The sequence below is a fragment of the Gymnoscopelus microlampas genome (assembly GCF_963454915.1).
Source record: "Gymnoscopelus microlampas genome assembly, chromosome: 1".
Lineage (NCBI taxonomy): Eukaryota > Metazoa > Chordata > Actinopteri > Myctophiformes > Myctophidae > Gymnoscopelus > Gymnoscopelus microlampas.
The window spans coordinates 49,127,364-49,146,515 of record NC_139962.1 but is presented as its reverse complement, the minus strand read 5'-3'; the positions used below and the strand labels follow the sequence as shown (position 1 = coordinate 49,146,515).

The following is a 19,152-nucleotide window of genomic DNA, read 5'->3' as shown; positions in this document are numbered from 1 at the left end:
CTCGATGGTATCATCCTCTTTGGAGGATACAAAGTCTTATTCTAAATGTTATTCGAGCTAGCAGTTATTCAGTACGGTCTGGAGCAGTTGGGTGTCCCACACAACATCTGGTGGGAACTGGCAACAATGTTTATTATTCTTTTTTCTTTTTTTCTTGCTAAATCAATACATTCTGTGGCAAAATTGTCCTTGTCGGTTGCATATTTTCGATTTTTGTTTTTACATAACATTATAATGTTCTCATTTTGATCATAAGACCCAATTACTGAATGTCAGTCTCCAGGTTTTCTTCAGAATATGTATGACAATGATGTACTATGACACTATGGCACATTAGGAGTCCCCCAGTACAGTGGTTCTCAAACTTTTTATTTTCAAGGACCCCCGTAACTTGTACACAATACACATGACCTGTAAAGGTCCATTTGGATCACCTTCAAGCAACCCTGAAGGTCCCTCAACCCACTTTGAGGACTACAACACTAGTAGTATACATTTAGGGCTAGCTCTGTGTCTGATGATATTTCTATGTCCATGGCAAAAGTAGAATTTTAACAAAAATGTCCACCACAAGCCGGCATGGCGATGAACCCAGATTTTGGGCTGGCCGTCAACGCTGATCCAATGAAGCTGTTCATCTTGTCTGAAATCCTAGGCTTTCTGAAGACACTTAGCAGTCATTAGAGGAGACAGAATACTTGCATCTATTTTTTTTTTTTTGTAAAGATATATTTATTGACAGAGTACAAAGTACATCCATCCATTTTACATTTGTATACAACAAAGCAAGAAAAAAGACAATAGAAGGGCCCCATTGGGGTATTAGGACCCCAATGGAAACAAGACCTTTTAGACAAAGTATTATAAATGTAATTGTGCTGTTTTAATTTTGTTTGCCTATTAAAATATTCAATCAATCAATGAATAGAAAAAAGAAAGAAAAAAGACAAAAAACAACCCTCCCCCCAAGCCATCCCCCCACCCCAGAATGGCATAATACACAAAATTGACACATACAACAAACTTCGCAGTAACAGCAACTTATAACCTCAACCAAGAGGAGTTAATGAAGGCAAAATATCGAGAAAAGAGACCCACATTTTGTTATATGTCTCGGGGTTTCTCCTTACATTGTACAGGATTCTTCTCAGGAGTACAATAAGAGGAAAGTTCATTCAACCAATGCTTTTGTGATGGAGAATTTTCAGACTTACAATTTACAAGGATACATTTTTTTCCCAGCCGTGCTGGCAAGTGAAATAAAATACCTCTTATGAAAGTTCACATGAATTAAACTCACCCAATATCCACATCCTGGGGTCAAAAGGTATCTTAAAGGTATCACTTATTTTAAACATCAGATTCTAGACACTTGAGAACTGACTGCAAACAAGACTGCTCCTTACACCACGGGCTGTCTTCTTCATTTTAGTCATTTCATTATAATAATCTTGATACATAGGTACCAAGGTTTATGCCTTTAACTGTTTTGGCTTTTTTCACTATTTTGAAAAATATTTTTAAATAGTGAAAATAGCCGATCTACATCGACACGTTGTGAGCTTGGCTATTTGAACTATAGTTTTATTTTATTTTGGAAAAAAATGCCAAAAAGGTTTAGGTCTAGGGCAGGGGTCTTCAACGTTTTCAGGCCAAGGACCCCCTAGCTGAGAGAGAGATGAAGCAGGGACCCCCTCTATTTTGTATAAAATTGTGTTTCAGATTATACATTTTTTGTTTACTTGGTCTGCTCTTTTTTCCCTCTACACTTATACCCCTTTGCCAAAAAATAGCCGATCTACAAGCTCACAACGCCTCGCAGCGCGAGGTGTTGTGAGCTTGTAGTTCTGTGAGCTTGTAGATCCAATGAAAAGGGGTCCCTTTCATTGGCCTATACACTGTTCTAACTATCCTCCACTGTGTTTCTCTCCCCGTCAGAACACGGACGCAGCCTTGCTGCCGACCATCAGCTACCCGGCCTTCGCTGTGGACGACGACGCCCTGTACTCCCAGACGCTCGACAAGATAGTCCGCAAGCTGCGCGGCAAGTACGGCTTCAAGCGCTTCCTGCGAGACGGCTACCGCACCGCCAACGAGGACAAGAACCGCCGCTATTACAAACCTGCTGAAATGAAGGTGGGTCTGGATGGGGTCGGCTTCCATTTCATTTGAACATTCCCTTCTAGGGACGGGATGATATGAACATTAGCCAAAAATAGCAGACCTACAAGCTCTGGACCAGACTTCCAGCTGTGGCTGGATTTGGAGGGAACAGTCACACACAAACCTGCGCGCACAATAAAGTGTGTGCGGACTAAACTTAATATTGGACACAATCGTCACAAGCCCAACATTCTGACACGAACATGGATTTGTCAAATCAGGAGAGACAGGAGAGACACATTAGGAGAAAATCAACTTTCTCTGTCCCAGCAACACAACAACAACACAGATCTGGTAACAAAATGCGACGCACAACTAATGCTTTCATCCACATGACCACACACATGACCACATTGATTGATTTATTGGATGCTTTATTAACTATATTGTTAGCAGTACAGGTAGTGCAGACACACAACCACACCCAGGAGCATTGTACCATTTATTGCCTAGTAGTGGAGAGTGGGATGGCGTATCATCCTAAACCAAGCATCTTTGGTCGGGCTTAACTAGGCTCATCTAGTCTGGTTTTCCCATAATAGAGATAATCATGTCGTTTAATGATGATTGATTCATAATGATTCAACAGCAGCACTTCAAAACAATATGCTTTGGAAAGCTTCCTCCTTAGACCCCAGTGTATTTCTCTACATTTAACGGTCTAAGACTGCTGAATAGCTTGTTTGTTTGTTTGTTTGTTGGAAAGCACAGCATTGACTAATTAGATTTGCCTTCCCGTCTGTTTCAGCACATAGTAATGAGAAAACCTGACATTTTATTTTGCTTGAGGTCCCGCGACTTGAATTGTTATAACCTGTTTTCATGGCCGGGAGAACGTCGGCAAGAGAGGATAGTACTGTGAATTGTTTTGATTTTTCAGTGGCGATGAGTGAAGTATCATAATATCATAGAAAATATTGATCACCTGAGGCGGACAATTCTGTCTCCATCTGGCCTGCTTGGTTGCGACCGTAGGTCGCATTTACTATAGAAACCTGCTCCAGGTGTCCGTCCGTCCCTCCGTCACACACGTCCCGTCACACTTTTGCCTCCGTCACACACGTCCCGTCACACTTTTGCCCTGCTCATATCTCCGCACCCGTTGCCCCGATCCATGCCAGATTTTGCACACACACTCCTTACCTGCCAAACTACACCCTCCAAGGACCCCCGGACCTCCAGGGACCCCCGGCTGCCTCGGGGACCCCCAAGTGTAAAAAATGAGCACATGTGGACAAATTACCAAATGACCACCCCAACGGGGCTGCTCACGGGGCATTCCCGGGGACCACCCACTCCTGGTGCTCCAGAACGGATGCAAAAGTGGTGGCGCCCCCAGTGGAGGACCCCCTGCCACTGCAGCTCACATAAAATGCCGTAACTCGGGCTAGGAGCGTCCGGGAGAGCCGCGGCCGGTACCTATTCGTCCGCCAAGGCAACGCGGACACCCCACCCCTAATTTCTCACATGGCCCTCTTCTAGCGCCACCTTCAGGCCGCTTTTCACAACACATTTTTGCCCACTACTCCTACAGTTTTGCCCCTAAAAACACGCAAATTGCTACACACTACACAGTATGTGTACACTCATGTCATCAACATGCCTGCCACCACATTTCTTAGACCACCAAACAAAACTATACATTGCCCACACAACTAGGAACCAATCGCCGTTACAGCCCTCTTCTGTATACATGTGACCTACGGTCGCTTATCTCCCGATTAGGGAGTCTTACTGGTATCTCTGTACCATCTGCTTTATACTACCTTCTAGTGTTGTCACTATCATGACATTTTAGTTGGCGATTAATTGTCACACAAATAATTGCTATTAATGATTTAATCGTTTCTGGCATTTAAACATTGGAACACATGAAAATATATATATTTCTGTTTGCCTCTTAGGCTTTAGGGTTAGGCTTTAGGCTTTAAACAAACATTGCACAGGGCAGATATGACAAATAACATAATAATTATATAAAGATTAATAACTATACTTTACAAAGCAATGCCTTTAAGAAAGAACCCCCCCACAAATTTAGCCTCCCACAAATTTAGATGATGTGTATAATTTGTGACTGCGTGCGTCTGTCTGTCTGTCTGTCTGTCTGTCTGTCTGTCTGTCTTCGTGTGTGTGTGCGTACGTGTGTGTCTGCAGAGGTACTTAACACAGAGCAAATCATTGCATTAGCCGCTGCACTGACCTCCCAGAATTAATGAGCTCAGAGAGAGAGAGAGAGAGAGAGAGAGAGAGAGAGAGTGAGAGAGAAGCTTCCAATAAGAGTTTGGGGGCCAGAAATGGAACAGCGGCGTGCCATTTTAAAGATTTATTCATTCAGGATTAGGAAAGGTGCCATTAACAGGACTCAGTTTGGCCCTGACAATGTGACACTTGAGAAATGTCCTCATCCTATAAATAATCCCAGTAGCGTTGCGTTTATATTCTGCGTCTATTACACAGAAGCTGCTCCATTTATCTAGTGCCGGGAGTCAGTCTGTGAGCTGTCTGGTGTTGTCTGGAAGTCACAGAGGTTCAATAACATCGTAGATGAATGTCTCTTACACACTCTGCAGTGTTAATTTGAAGCTGCACTATTTAACTTCACTGTCGTGCCCTGGATTTGAACCCGGGTCTCCTGTGCAAGTGCTGAATTCTTAATAATAGCGCCTGCCTGCTTGCTCAGGGGAGAAATTTAATTTTGACCCTAAATTTGTGGCAAACCAGACACAGGATTGTGTCAAAGGTCATGTCGAGTTACAGAAATATATGGGTTTAAGTGGAGATTTTGAGATTTGTGCTACAGTATGTGTTTTTTAACTCCATCTAAAAGCTTACGTGTTCACATTATTGTGAAAGTAGGCAATTCTTCTTGTTATAGATGTTTTGGGGGGGGGGGGAGAAATGCATTTGAATGCAGTCGCAACAATGTCTTCCTTTCCTTACTCTGACGGCTAGACAGAGAAAATAATTTTAAAAAATGACAGAAAACAAAGATTTAGTTCTTCTTAATTTCTGTGGGCAGACTGCTCCACAGCTGGGAGCTTTAACAGGTATCATAATGGAGGGACATTCAGCTGATTTTGACCCAGGGACCACTATCCTGACTGAGAATGAATCAGGGGACCACTGTTGTGTTGTGTTGTGTTGTTGGGTAGGGATATGGGCTAAGAATAAGATTGGGGTTTTTCTTACCTGTTGGTGTGATTTGTGAGTGGGATGAGTTGTCTATTCTTGGCTCTATAGTTTTGGAAAGAGACAGTATTATATCATCTTCTGGCTCCAACCTACAGTAGCCCTGTACTCATTCTTCAGGTACAGTATGCCAGTGTGGAAAAACCACTCTCACAGAGATTTAAAAGAAAAGGGAAAAAAAACACTTTACTTTTGCCAGAGAACACATAGAACTTCACAAGGGGCTGTGTCATGTGCCTCTAGTCTAGACAGAGTCTGTGTATCTTAACCACTTTGATCTATAAGCTCACAGCGTGTCACAATGTGATGCATTGTGAGCTTTTAGATCTGCTATTTTGAAAGGCATTTTGAAATTCAACTTAACTTTTTTGTTGGTTTGTTTTTTGCTTATAACATGCCCAAAAGTGTGATGCCAGGGCTAAAGTGGTTCATGAGATTGTCCTCTTCTAAAATTGAAGTACAACCGTAACAAAAATGTCCACTAATAATAATTATGATAATATGATATCTTTAATCATATCGTTGTCTCCGGCAACTGTCACATATTCAGTTCCTCTTCTAGCGTACCTCTGTTGCTTTTTTCTTTATTCTGAACCGATCCGCGGTGGTGCTGGCTCCATAGAAAACCTTCCAACAGTGCAGTAGCCTAGTCCAAGTTCAAGTTCACCATTAATTAGCCCACTCCATCTGTTACCTTTTCACAGAAACTTGAAAAATGGCTATTCTATCAACAAAATCAATTAGCTAATTTTAGAAGCTGGATGCTGGAAGCTAATATGTTTTACACATTATTGACACTTAAGCATTAGACACATTCAAATCTGCCAAGGGTTGACCGAATGGGCCATGATTGTAAGAGAAGTCATTTAGACATTCCTAAATTTCATTCAGAGATTTTACACATTTATAGTAGGAGAACCAAAAATACACTCAATTGCTTCTGCACTGGCACTATGACTTATGGATACAGTTACGTACATGTTTGATATGCTGCTAAGTGATGTCTCTTACTCGCACCAAGATAATATGACAAGATACTGTAGTAATATTGATATCAGAAGTACGTACACATCTTACAGTACAGGATATACATTGTTGTCCTGTTATCTGACTTTTCCCTTTGTGTCCTTCTCTATTCTTAGGGCTACATTTTGTGACTGCAAATCGTAAAACTTGTGATATGACAATCTAACAAACGTTGCTATTTAAACTTCTATTACACAGGCCATGTCAGTGTTCTGTGCACTACATGAAACAATTGTGTTTAAGTGTGTAATTCTGCTCTAAAACCTGACAACAAAAACAGCAAAAATACATTTAATACGTTTTGAAGACAAAGCTCTGAAAACTGCTGAGAACTAGGGTTGGGATCCTTTTTTAACGATTCCGGTTCCTTAGCGATTCCCTCACGGTCCGATTCATTAAAGGTTCCCTTTAATGATTCCTATGTCTAAAAAAACTTGGTTAGCATTATGCAGACCTGCGATGTTATTGCTTTTTTACCAAAACCGGAAAACCAACCAGGGTTTCATAGGACAGCAGAGTCACTGCCCATCTTTCGCCGCAGGCTGAAAACCCACCTCTTCAGGAAACACTACCCTTCCTCTTCGCCTTGCCTACTTGTTGTTAACTAGTCTAGTTGTACGAACTCTTGTTTTATTGTTGTATTGTTTTTTTGGATCTTGTTTAGTCGATACACTTATTTGTTTTAGCTCTTGCTCATTTGAGTTTGCCATTTGTCTCATCTGTTTAAGAAAGTAGGTAGCTGATATATTGCACTTTTACCTTAGCGCTAGGTATACTCTTGGTTGCTTGTTTTTGCAGAAAATGCACTTAAGACTTCTGGTGATTAGTAGTTTCGTTCCCTACCTATGTTGAAAGCACTTATTGTAAGTCGCTTTGGATAAAAGCGTCTGCTAAATGATTGTAATGTAATGTAATGTATATTTGGGTGTAAGGTGTCGCATTGTGAAAATAAACGGTCTACAATCTCACAGCGCGCCACAATGTAGATTGGCTAATTTAGCTATTTCTGAGATTTTCTGAATGACCACAAGAGAGACGCAGGTTGAAAGTGTTTAACTCTCGACTCCTGTGGTCACATGAATATATAACATTGCTGTCTGGCAGAAACCTTGTATCTCCATAAATTAATGCCCTTCCTCATCATGCAAGAGTGTCTCACAAAAAAACTGAAAATAGCCGTTCTACAAGCAAGTTTTGGTGGCCTATACTGTACTAGCAACAATACACCCATTACGCCACTATAACTGCCTTTCCACTTCCGTGGTTTCATGACACCCACAGAGCACTGTGCACAGTGTGTTATCTATCTCATAAGAACTCTAAAATCCCAACGCTGATGAGATATTTTGTCACAGTTGCCTGCATTGAACACAGAGAAAAACACCGGGGGAAAACAGCGTTTGGTGTTTATCGGTCGAGTGGGGTCAGTTTGCTACCCTCCCAAGTAGAGAGAGCCCTTGGTCTTGTTGTTACGTTATGTTTTTGAAACATGAAATGGTATTATTTCACGGGCTTCGTGTCGCATGAGGAGGCCGGCATTAGCATTCCTCTCCCCTGTCTGCTCGGCATCAAAAGCCCTTCTGCATTTTTTTCCCTTTGTGTTGCTGCTCCTCCATATTCAACACAGGTTATGTTAGGTTGCAATGCAATATGAAAAAAATATTCATTATTTTCTTTTCTGTTCTTTTTTTCTACCTCCCTGCAGCTTTTCGATGGAATCGAATGCGAGTTCCCCATATTTTTCATCTACATGATGATTGACGGTAAGCCTGTAATAACAGATAAATGCATTAGATGATGATAGAAAAGACGCTTTTATCCGTTGTGTATCAGCAGGAAATGGCTTTTTGTCAGGGGACATTATAGCGTGGCTCCAGTCCCTGAAACACTAGCCTCGCATTGAGGGTCTGGTGACGCTGTCAAAGGCTGGGTTTTCTCGTTGAATATCTAACCAGCAGAATGGGGATGGGGATGATCCAGTATGAACCAATCACCAAAGAGTCCCACTTTGGCCATGCCCCCATCTCAGAAAACGGCTGCACTGAGTGGGCTTTCAGACTGAATAATGGAGTGAAATTAAATGACAATTCAGGCTGAGTGTCAGGCTAGGGATATTATACTTTCTTAAACATCGGAAACTTGTTGGTGTTAACAGTGCACACAAACTATCTACAACAAGTTCCTTAACCATCTGAACCCCACCCTCTACAAGCTTGTATATCGGCTAATTTCACTATAACAAAATTTAAAAAAAGATTGTCCTATGACATGCCCAACATAGGGATTGATTATGAATTGAATATTGTATTATATTGTTGATTTATATTTTCAATCAATTAAATCGATAGTATGAATCACATTGTTGTATTGTCCCAAATGGAGGGTATGAGTTAGATGTCAGATTAACAATGAAAAAATGTCAAAGGCTTGCATGTGAAATATGAAATGTGGGCTGCTTCATTTGATCATGAGTCATTTGTATTCGGATGCCTCACAGTGTCTCTGTTGCAGGCGTCTTTCGAGGAAATAAAGCTCAAGTGAAGGAATACCAGGACCTGCTGGAGCCGATCATTTTCCAGTCCTTTGAGGGTGAGCCCCCCCCCCCCCCCCCACACACACACACACACACCCGCATGCATGCATGCAACAAAATAACCCTTTGTTCCATGTACACGGGCTGTCCATAGCTCCAAGTACATCCACACTCAAAGAGAGACTATACCCAAATAAAATATACTGGAGCACTCGACTGGTCTGCACGTGTTCTATTGTTTTGCAGTGTCAGTGTCAGTTTGCTTGCCACTAGTTCCTGGTGCTTGACGCTGTGCCCTGCCAGCCTCATCCTTCTCTCTCTGACTTTGTCTGTGGCCCGTGGTGATAGGTCCCCGTAGAGGACCATATTTCTGATGTGGTCCATCCATGTGACCCCTAGTGCCATTAGTAGCATCCTTGTGTAGACTCCATCCAGGACTCTTTCTTGTTGTGCTGTGAGGGTCCATGTCTCAGCCTCGTACAGCAGCACTGGCTCCACCGTAGCCACAAACAGCCGCCTCTTGAGGTCTTCTCCCCATGTCAGATTTCCACACTCCTCACCCCAAGCAGGGCATTCCATTTGCTGCTGTATGCCCGGCTAATAGCGCTTTGCTTTTTGATCAGTGTTGAGTGTCTTGGTTGGCCCCTGGAGAGCATTCCCAGAATATACTGTATGCAAATAAGAAGCAACAACAACCTTCATGGGATACAGAGTGCAGATGGGGTCAGCGATCATTTTCATAAGCAGACGTACGTACGACTGAAACAATGCAGAGAGTGTATCTCCATCAGGGACAGAACGACTGGTCTAGTGGAGATACGCAATCTCATTGTAGAACTTACCCACAGCCTCTCCCAAATACCGGAGGTTAGGAGATGCCAGCACACACACACACACACACACACACACACACACACACACACACACACACACACACACACACACACACACCGAAAAACATCTACAAGCTCACAACACGTCGCACTGCAACTAAATCAGGCATGACTCGATCTCTAATCCCTAAACCTAATTTCTGTCTAGTCCTAACACTAACCCCAACCTGAATCTTTTTCTAACCATCTCTAACCATCTTTTTTTTACGGTAAAACAATGACCAGCAGAGTGGACCTCACACTGTCTAATTCTCAAATTTGAATTGTAGTTGTGGGGACGTTTAGCCCCCAAGTATTATACGCTACAAGTTTATGCACACGCACACACACACACACACACACACACACACACACACACACACACACACACACACACACACACACACACACACACACACACACACACACACACACACACACACACACACACACGCACACACACACACACACACACACACACACACAGCCTGCATGTATATGTGATTAGTCTTTGAGCTCCTGTCTCTCTCTATCTGCGTCTGCAGACTGCTTGCAGTGAAGTGTTCTTTCTCTCACTTATTAAATCCCACCATCCATATTCATATTCATAGGCTGCACACTGTGACTGACGCTCCCACAATCCTCCTGTTCAGGCAAACAGACTTTTCTCCCGAGTTAGTTTGATCCATTATAACCAGAACAGTGGACACCTTTTTTTTTTTTTTTCTCAGAACACTGGGTACCTTTGGGCAGAGTAATCCGGAACATTGGGCACCTTTTGGTGAGAGCAGTGGGCACTGGACCGGACACATCCGGAACACTTGGCACCTTTCATAAATTCATAAATATTTTCAAGGCAGAGAATTTTAACACTAATTGTTAAATTGGCAGATTTTAGGATTGGGGAAAAATGGTCAAATGAGCTTGCAAGATTGTTTTAACCATGTATGTATGATTTGTGTTATTTGCTTCAATGAAGGGAGTTCACTTAGCCTATGCTATGTATGATCGCATTATTTGGTGTCATGTCACTCGTAGTTGTCTATTTTAAGGATGCGTAATAACATTATGTTTAAGACTTCACACACAAAGTATTCCCTGTGGCCAGTTGATTTTGGATTGTGCCCAGGATTACCAACACACACACACACACACACACACACACACACACACACACACACACACACACACACACACACACACACAGCCCTCACTACAATCGTACACACAAGCACGTTTTCTGTGTTCTGCTTGTTTCTATATTTGGATTCACAGCTGCCAAGTCTTATCTCAAACACACTGGCATGTTGTGTCTGGAAAGTTTTCAATCTGATTAGGGGTTTATTTTGGTTGAAGATCCTCTGGTCCTCTGAGAGGCTTCCTGTTAAAAAATAAAATCTGTGCTATCTTGGCTAGGTCTCTTCTCGAAAAACAGATTTTAATCTCAAGGGACTTCCTGGCTAAGTAAAGGTTACATAAAAATAAATAAGAATAAACTGATAATCTGTGCAGCTGTCAGTCAGCATACACAGTAAAATCCTCAGTGTTCATTTACCCGTTTGTAACAGGCAACCATTCATTTTCAATGGAAGCCAGCCACATGAAGATACAAAGCTACAGTCTACCATTCATTTTCAATGGAAGCTAGCAACATGAAGATACAAAGTGACACCTGGCTGTATAGCTGCTACAAAATCTAAAAAGCTACAATCCATGTTGAGCTGGCTTCAACTGCAGCTACGAAGCTACAAAACCACTAAGTGTCGTTAAACTACAGTATTTCCACTCACCTTCTCTCTACATTTCCCGCTTTTAATTGGGGGGAAACTAATCACTTACGTCAGACAGTTATTTTTAACCCCAGGCTTTACATTTTTTCCTTTATATTTTTCACGCTCGTTCGACGCATGTTAACACCAAAAGCATGTTAACCACCAACTCAACAGCAATGCAGCGCCCTAATCACTGTGTCACTTTGTATCTTTTGTATATGTCAGTGTGAACACAGTATCAGAGTTCAATTAACACTCATAATTAAACTATGTGACTAACAGATCAGAGTCCTAAGGAGATGGTTAGGGTAAGATAATGTCACCAGCGTTTTACTCTGGTACTCTGCTTGCGGACAGGCCTCAGGCCTGTCACAATAATTACATAATCGCCTAATCGCAATTATGTTGCATAAACGTTTATTATTTATTATATTTATTTATCGTAAGATTTCTCTCTTTCTGTGTGTATATGACAGGTCATGCAGTAATACCTAAGTATTACCACGTACCAGCTGACTTTGTGGAGGCAGAACAGCAGAAACATGGCAGCCAGAAGCGTTTCCCTAGCAACTCTGGACGAGACGGGATGTTTTTCCTGTGGGGTCAGAGCCTCTACACCATTGCCAAGCTCCTGGGTACGTGTGTGTGTGTGTGTGTGTGTGTGTGTGTGTGTGTGTGTGTGTGTGTGTGTGTGTGTGTGTGTGTGTGTGTGCGTGTGTGTGTGTGTGCGTGCGTGTGTGTGTGTGTGTGTGTGTGTGTGTGTGTGTGTGTGTGTGTGTGTGTGTGTGCGTACTTATTACTATTACTTGTGAGGGCCAAATGTCCCCACAAGTACAGTATAGTTAGTAGAATTTGAGAAACGGACAGTGAGGACCATTTTCCTGGTCCTCACAAGAGAAACAAAGATTCAGTTGGTGGAGGTTGACTGGGATTAGACATAAAGAGGTTAGGTTTAGGGGTTGAGCTTAGAGTTACAGTATGCCTGATTTAAACTTGGTTGCGTGTTGGTGTCATCGGCTTTAAGCTTACAGCTAAAAATGCCAAAATATATTTAAAATTTGTATTCATAAAATCACTGCCCTAAATGTCGATGTCCTCACGAGTATAGTAATACAAACGTGTGTGTGTGTGTGTGTGTGTGTGTGTGTGTGTGTGTGTGTGTGTGTGTGTGTGTGTGTGTGTGCATTTAAGCGCGCAAGCTCTAGCATCTCTATTCGGAGCGTGTCATACTGTAATACAGTAGGTGAACATTCGGTAGAAAATATCAGATATGTGAGAGTGGATCGGTTATTTTCACCGAAGACATTTGTGGTAAAGGGAAAAAAGGACCCCCTCCCCCTCCCCAGGGGAACCCCGGTCAACAAAGCATAACTTAAAAGGTTAATTAATTAAATCTCCACTTCATTTCACATTTTGTTGCAATGCACCACTTTGTGCATTGACAACATTATTAATTTTACCGTCCATCAATCATTTGCTAATCATTACTGAAGGTGATCTCATTATGTGGAGGCTTAAGGGTCTAATTTAGAGTGTGTGTGTGTGTGTGTGTGTGTGTGTGTGTGTGTGTGTGTGTGTGTGTGTGTGTGTGTGTGTGTGTGTGTGTGTGTGTGTGTCCAGTGAGTTAAATGACTCATCCTCTCTATGTTTGCAGTGGTGTAAAGTAACTAAGTACATTTACTCACGTACTCTACTTAAGTACAATTTTGAGGTACTTTTAATTTGAGTATTTTTTTTTATTAAGACTGATCCCCATTAGCCGACGCCTAAACAATAAGGTATGGGTCTTATTTTCTTTCAATTAACCTCTGGAACCTTTGAATTGCTATTCTTAGGGTAACATTTGCTGAAAATCGGCACAATTTTACAAATACGTAGTGGGGGGGTCCTGCTTCTTCACTCTATCTGCTAAGGCTAAGGGGTCCTTGGCTTGAAAAACTTCAAAGTGCAGTAGTACTGTAGTACACTGCCCAGGCTTTTATAGAAGTCATATTTTGACAGCTCTCGCTGGTGTTATGTTGACTACTGGGCTTCACACCATTAACACCGATCTCACTCTTGTAAGAGCTTGTGGATAAAGAGTGTCTGCTAAAAGCCTCCATTGTAAATTGAGCTTGTCGTCGTTCTGCCAAAAAAGTATTCACTGGAGACAGACGTGATAAACACACACATCAAGAGGATGATTCCCTACTTTTCAAATGATTCTGCCAGATTGTCTGTACTTCAGAAGCTCTGAAAATGAGTAGCAAATACACGCACACACACACACACACACACACACACACACACACACACACACACACACACACACACACACACACACACACACACACACACACACACACACACACAATCGCATCTGCAGTCATGTAAATAACTTGAAACCAAATTCTTCAAAGCCTATCGCCTACCTTCAAAACCATGTACTGTATGTCCAAAAAATGTTCCTTTTTTTTGTTATTATTTAAAAAAACATTTATTTTTTTTAAATAGCCAATCTACAAGCCACAACGCTCCCCACAAGTATAGTAGAATTTGAGAAATAGACATTGTGAGGACCAAGACAAATGGTTGATTTATGGCTAAAGAAGATTTCTAGAGTTACAATGAGGACAGATTCAGTTGGTAGTTAGATTTAGGATTACATTTTAGAGGTTAGGTTTAAGGTTTGGGTTTGGAATTATGGCTGTTTTATACTTAGCTGTGTGCCAGTGTCATGCACCGAAAATAGCCAATCTACAAGCTCACAACGCATCGCATTGCAACGCGCTGTGAGCTTGTAGATTGGCTAGTTTCGGCGTTAGGGTTACGGTTTAAAAAATTGCAAATATAAATGTAATAAAAACGACATTCACAGAATTGCCATCCTAAAATGTTGATGTCCTCACAAGTGTGGTAACACAAACGTGTGTGTTTCTCCAGTGGACGAGCTGATCAGCCCTAAGGACATCGATCCTGTCCATCGTTACGTTCAACGCCAGGACCAGCGCAACGTCAGCATGCGATACTCCAATCAGGTGAGGACCTGCCAGGTCACATGACAAACCCTCCCACTGTCCACGTGTTAAAACCAGGTCACATCAATCCTGATACATCTTGTTTATTCATTTATTTATTTGTTTATTTGTGTGTTTGTTTAGAAGTATATACAAACAAGACAGGGTCTAATAAAGGTATATGGCTTCGAAAAAAATAGAAATCTAGAGTATTAGTAGACAATTATTCGTTTTTCTATGGAGCCGTTATGCCAATTAAGTACTTTCACCATGCTCCTCTCTTTCTACAGTGTGGCTCCTATGGGGCGAGTTGTCTAGAAGAGTCTGTCTGTCTGTCTGTCTGTCTGTCTGTCTGTCTGTCTGTCTGTCTGTCTGTCTGTCTGTCTGTCTGAATGTCTGTCTGTCTGTGTATTGACTGAGTCGTCTAGAAGTAATTTGATTTCTGCATGAAGGCTAGTTGTATAGGTGTATACTGCTGTTCATTATTAATGGTGCTTCTGTAATGTTATTTCTTACCTTTATAGTATATACAGATGAACACTTTCTAGTCGGCTCTGCCCTTAGGCACCATGCCTTAAAAACAACCATTAAAAGGGATTGGTCTGGAGAGATAAAAAAAAAAAAAGAAAGAAAGGAAACAGGGGCTTATAGTACAAACCTCCCCTCTAGCAGTTACAATTTATCAGCTGAAACCCACTTCTTACTATGGATATTTTGTTTCCTTAACATAATTGGGGGAAAAAGAAAGAAAAAGATGTATGATCACTTTCCTAAAGTGAATGGGAACGTTGTGCCTTGATCCATGTGTGAGTCTGCAGAGAGAGCTCATGAGCTATACGTACTAGTGTAGTGTGGATCTGTATGTTATCTTGTGTGATTTATGGCAGGGCTGATAAGATGAGGTTAGCAGAGAATACACGGGGGAGCACTGCGATGGATGTTGAAAGAATGATGGAGAAACTGAGAAAATGAAATGGGTGTGGAGAGAGAGGGAAGACGAGAGGTAGAGCTACAGTACAGTAACAAAAGAGTATGTATCCACCAGAAGAGTGCATAGGTTCATGTTTGATTGATTGATTGAAATTTGTGTTAGGCAAAATAATGTAAAACAACACAGTTACATTTATAATACTTTTGACTTGTTTCCGTTGGGGAAACAAGTAGCAATACATACTGATTCGACATGATATAATTATGTATTTGTGATGGTTATTTACTGTATACTGTATACTTACTTTTCAGAAAATGACACAATTAACCACAAAAATAATTAAAATAGACGATCTTCAAGCTAACACTGCAATCTTTGGTACTTTTGTGTAACGCTGTAGTATGATGAAGTACGCCATTAATTTACTAAAAGAAAAGAAAAACACTAAAAGTTCAAATATGGAGGTTTCTGCTTGACAGCAACGATACACAAAAAGGAAAAACAATATATACATTGACTCTTCAGTCAAAAACAAAAGGCATTCTGTCTTATAAAAGTTATCTTTAGTCATTCAAAGCTGCAGTAATGCTACTCTAGCTGTAAGCTGCTTGGAACATTGAGGAAGGCTGTAATGTTTGGCTTCATTCATGAATGGTTCCAGTGACAAAGAAACGTATTATCATACTTAATATGAGATTAGAAGCACTGGGGATGCAAAACTTTTTTTTTGCTGGTATAGAGGAAGATGGGTAACATTTTGTATTGTTTAAACACAGGGCAAAGTTACATATTGTACTATGCCTTTAAATCTAAAGAAATTGTGAACACTACTGACACACTCAGTTACATCGAATGTAGAGCTATCCCTTTAGCCACATGAACCCCAGCGTCCCTATTTTGGGGTGAACATTGGGCAAACGTGAGATTTGTGAGCTTGTTAGATAGGCTATTTTTGGGGCGAATAGATTTGGTGTAGAAGGGGGAAAAAGGAGCGGACTAAGTATAGAGCCCTGGAGAGCCCAAAGTGGTACATAGTGATGGAAACACAATATGTGAAACCATCTCTGTCCCTCATTGTCACTGGGCTGCATGGGCCCTCACTGACATTAGAGACAATTTGATTGTTATCTTTAGGAGCACACACACACACACACACACACACACACACACACACACACACACACACGACATGCAGCACCGCTGGGCTCGGAGAGCATTTTTAGCTTTTTGTCACAGAAATCACAATGCGGTGGCGGCTAAAAGCTTGTCCCCTGTAGTCAGCAGGCATTCAGTGTGGAACATTACGATGCTGCTGCTGTCGGGTGGAAACCTTGTACGTCCAAAACCATTCCTTTTTCTATTATTATTTTTAAAACATTTCAATAGATGCGACGTGTTGTGAGCTTGTAGATTGGCTATTTTCACTACTGTTTTTTTGCAACTCTCTAGCATGATGAAGTAGGGCATTAATCTCTGAAAGAAATCTGAAATCTGGACGTACGAGGTTTTTGCCCGACAACAACGATGTGTTTTTAGACATTTTGCACAATGATGCTATGATGAAAACAGACATGTTGACATGCTACCGGCCCACTCCTCCTACGCTCTGCATGCGTTCACATCACATTTAGCTTGATGCTTTTCAGCCACATGATTTCCAATCATACCCCAACACATTTTGTATTATATTTTTTCTGTTTCTTTTTTTTTTCTTTTATCGTTCAAACTGCGTTCAGATGTGGGAATTGACAGCGCTGCAGGGGGGTTAGAATCAGTGACTCTCTAGCTTCTACCTTTCACGCTGATTTGATCTGTGTGTTTTTTTGTGAGAAGAGAGCAGATGTGTGGACATCATGTTCTTTCAGTTTATTATGGTGTGCAGTGGAATGGAGACTCCAGTGGTTCATTCTCATGCTACTGAAGGCCACACAAAATGGATGGTTGTAGAATTATCTGTTCCTCGCATGCTCTCTCTCTTTCTCTCTCTCTCTCTCTCTCTCTCTCTCTCTCTCTCTCTCTCTCTCTCACACATTTTTTCCTGTATTTTCTTTGTTTTGTCATATTCTCTCACGCTCGTCTCACTCTTATGTACTTTCTTTCTTTCATTTTAAAAGCTGTGCTTGCATGTTGTGTTCAACATACAGTAACATACACATACAGTACACACACACACACACACACACACACACACACACACACACACACACACACACACACACACACACAACCACACTACCTAATCTGAAGCATCGGTTCTTAAAGTGGGGTCCGGGGACCCCTAGGGGTCCTTGGGGGAGTTCCAAGGGATTCCCAAAGTAAGTCAATATAGCGTCACATTCATTTAAACCACTTTAACCATATTTTATACTTTGGCTATTCAAAAATTGCAGATATACAAGCTCATAGTGTGGCACTTTGGGCCACGATATGAGATTTTTGCAAATCTTTGAATATGTATTTTTAAAGCGATCATTTTTAACACAAATCTTTGCTTCTGGAGGTTCCTGGCACTAAATATCTTTTAGATGGGGGGTCCGCGGCCAAATACATATAATTTAGGGGGTCTTTGACATGAAAAAGTTTGAGAACCACTGATCAATAGCATTGTGGAGGGGATTAGCAAAGATGCTGTGTTCTTTGTAGGATCACTATCATCTTCTGGGATAGCGTCTGTTAGATATCTTTCATAATCAATAGTGAATTAGATTCAGATTTGCATCATTTTGGATGATTGCATAAAGCATGATGTACTTCAGAAGACAATGTTTCTGTTACTGGTTATATAAAAAATCCTTGTACTGTGGACCTGCCGACCTTGCCATCAAGATGCAAGAGGCAACCTTCGCCCCTGTCTGTGTTAAAATTACATTATGGGGGCGAGAGATAAACTGTCTGTTATTTTGAGATACATTTTGTATTTTCACTTGAGAATATCTTTTGACTCTGCTGTCATCACCTCGTGTCTCTGTGCAAATAAGCCAAGTAAATCAGCTTATTTTCCTTACGCCTGACTTTGTGTTGTTTGTTTCCTTCTTTATTGAAAGCATACTATTTCCTTTAGAATGAACCCATCCGCATCTGGCCAAGGAAACAGTGCAGTCATACCTACTGTACACCACCTTTTACAGTGACTATGTGAGAGTCACCAGTCTTGCTGACCTGGCTGGGCTGTTGACAGAGCACAGTCACTGGAGTCAGCATCCCTCATGTCAGCTGCCGGTTGGAACAGAGGATGGCTGAGTTCTGGTGGAGAGCTATAACTGGCAAGAACACTTCAGTCCATACTTCAGATTACTGCCTCACATCACTGCTCTGTCCTACGATAGTCTCATGCCCGGCCGAAATAGCCAATACCAGTTCACAAGGCCAAAGATCTCTTTGAAATGTTGTCTTTTAATTTGGCCATTTACCTATACAGCCAGGCTGTATGGCCAAAGGCCGGAGACTATATTTTTGCCGTGAAACTTTGCAAGCACATGTGAAGAACAGATACTTTTTCAGATCCCATTCCAGTTGAATATGACTGCCTTCCAAAGTTTGCTTGCCCTGGATAGGGCTTTGTCCACATAACACACTGGGTTGTTGCTATGCCAACTCTGCTGCATGCTAAGCAGATGTTGTAATCGCTTATTGCCATTTTCAAATGCCAACATTGTGACATAATTTG

The 19,152-nt window shown here is 41.5% G+C and overlaps 1 protein-coding gene across 3 annotated transcripts in view; it reads left to right on the top strand.

Moving 5' to 3' along the window:
* Positions 1 to 19,152, top strand: part of phkb (phosphorylase kinase, beta) — a 131,907-nt gene that overhangs the window by 55,822 nt on the left and 56,933 nt on the right. For all 3 annotated transcript variants that reach the window (XM_084044494.1, XM_084044495.1, XM_084044496.1), the window contains exons 10-14: positions 1,939 to 2,136; positions 8,087 to 8,144; positions 8,893 to 8,970; positions 12,035 to 12,193; positions 14,481 to 14,575. In XM_084044494.1, coding sequence (XP_083900620.1) covers positions 1,939 to 2,136; positions 8,087 to 8,144; positions 8,893 to 8,970; positions 12,035 to 12,193; positions 14,481 to 14,575 — 588 coding nt within the window. The remainder of the gene's footprint in view (positions 1 to 1,938; positions 2,137 to 8,086; positions 8,145 to 8,892; positions 8,971 to 12,034; positions 12,194 to 14,480; positions 14,576 to 19,152) is intronic.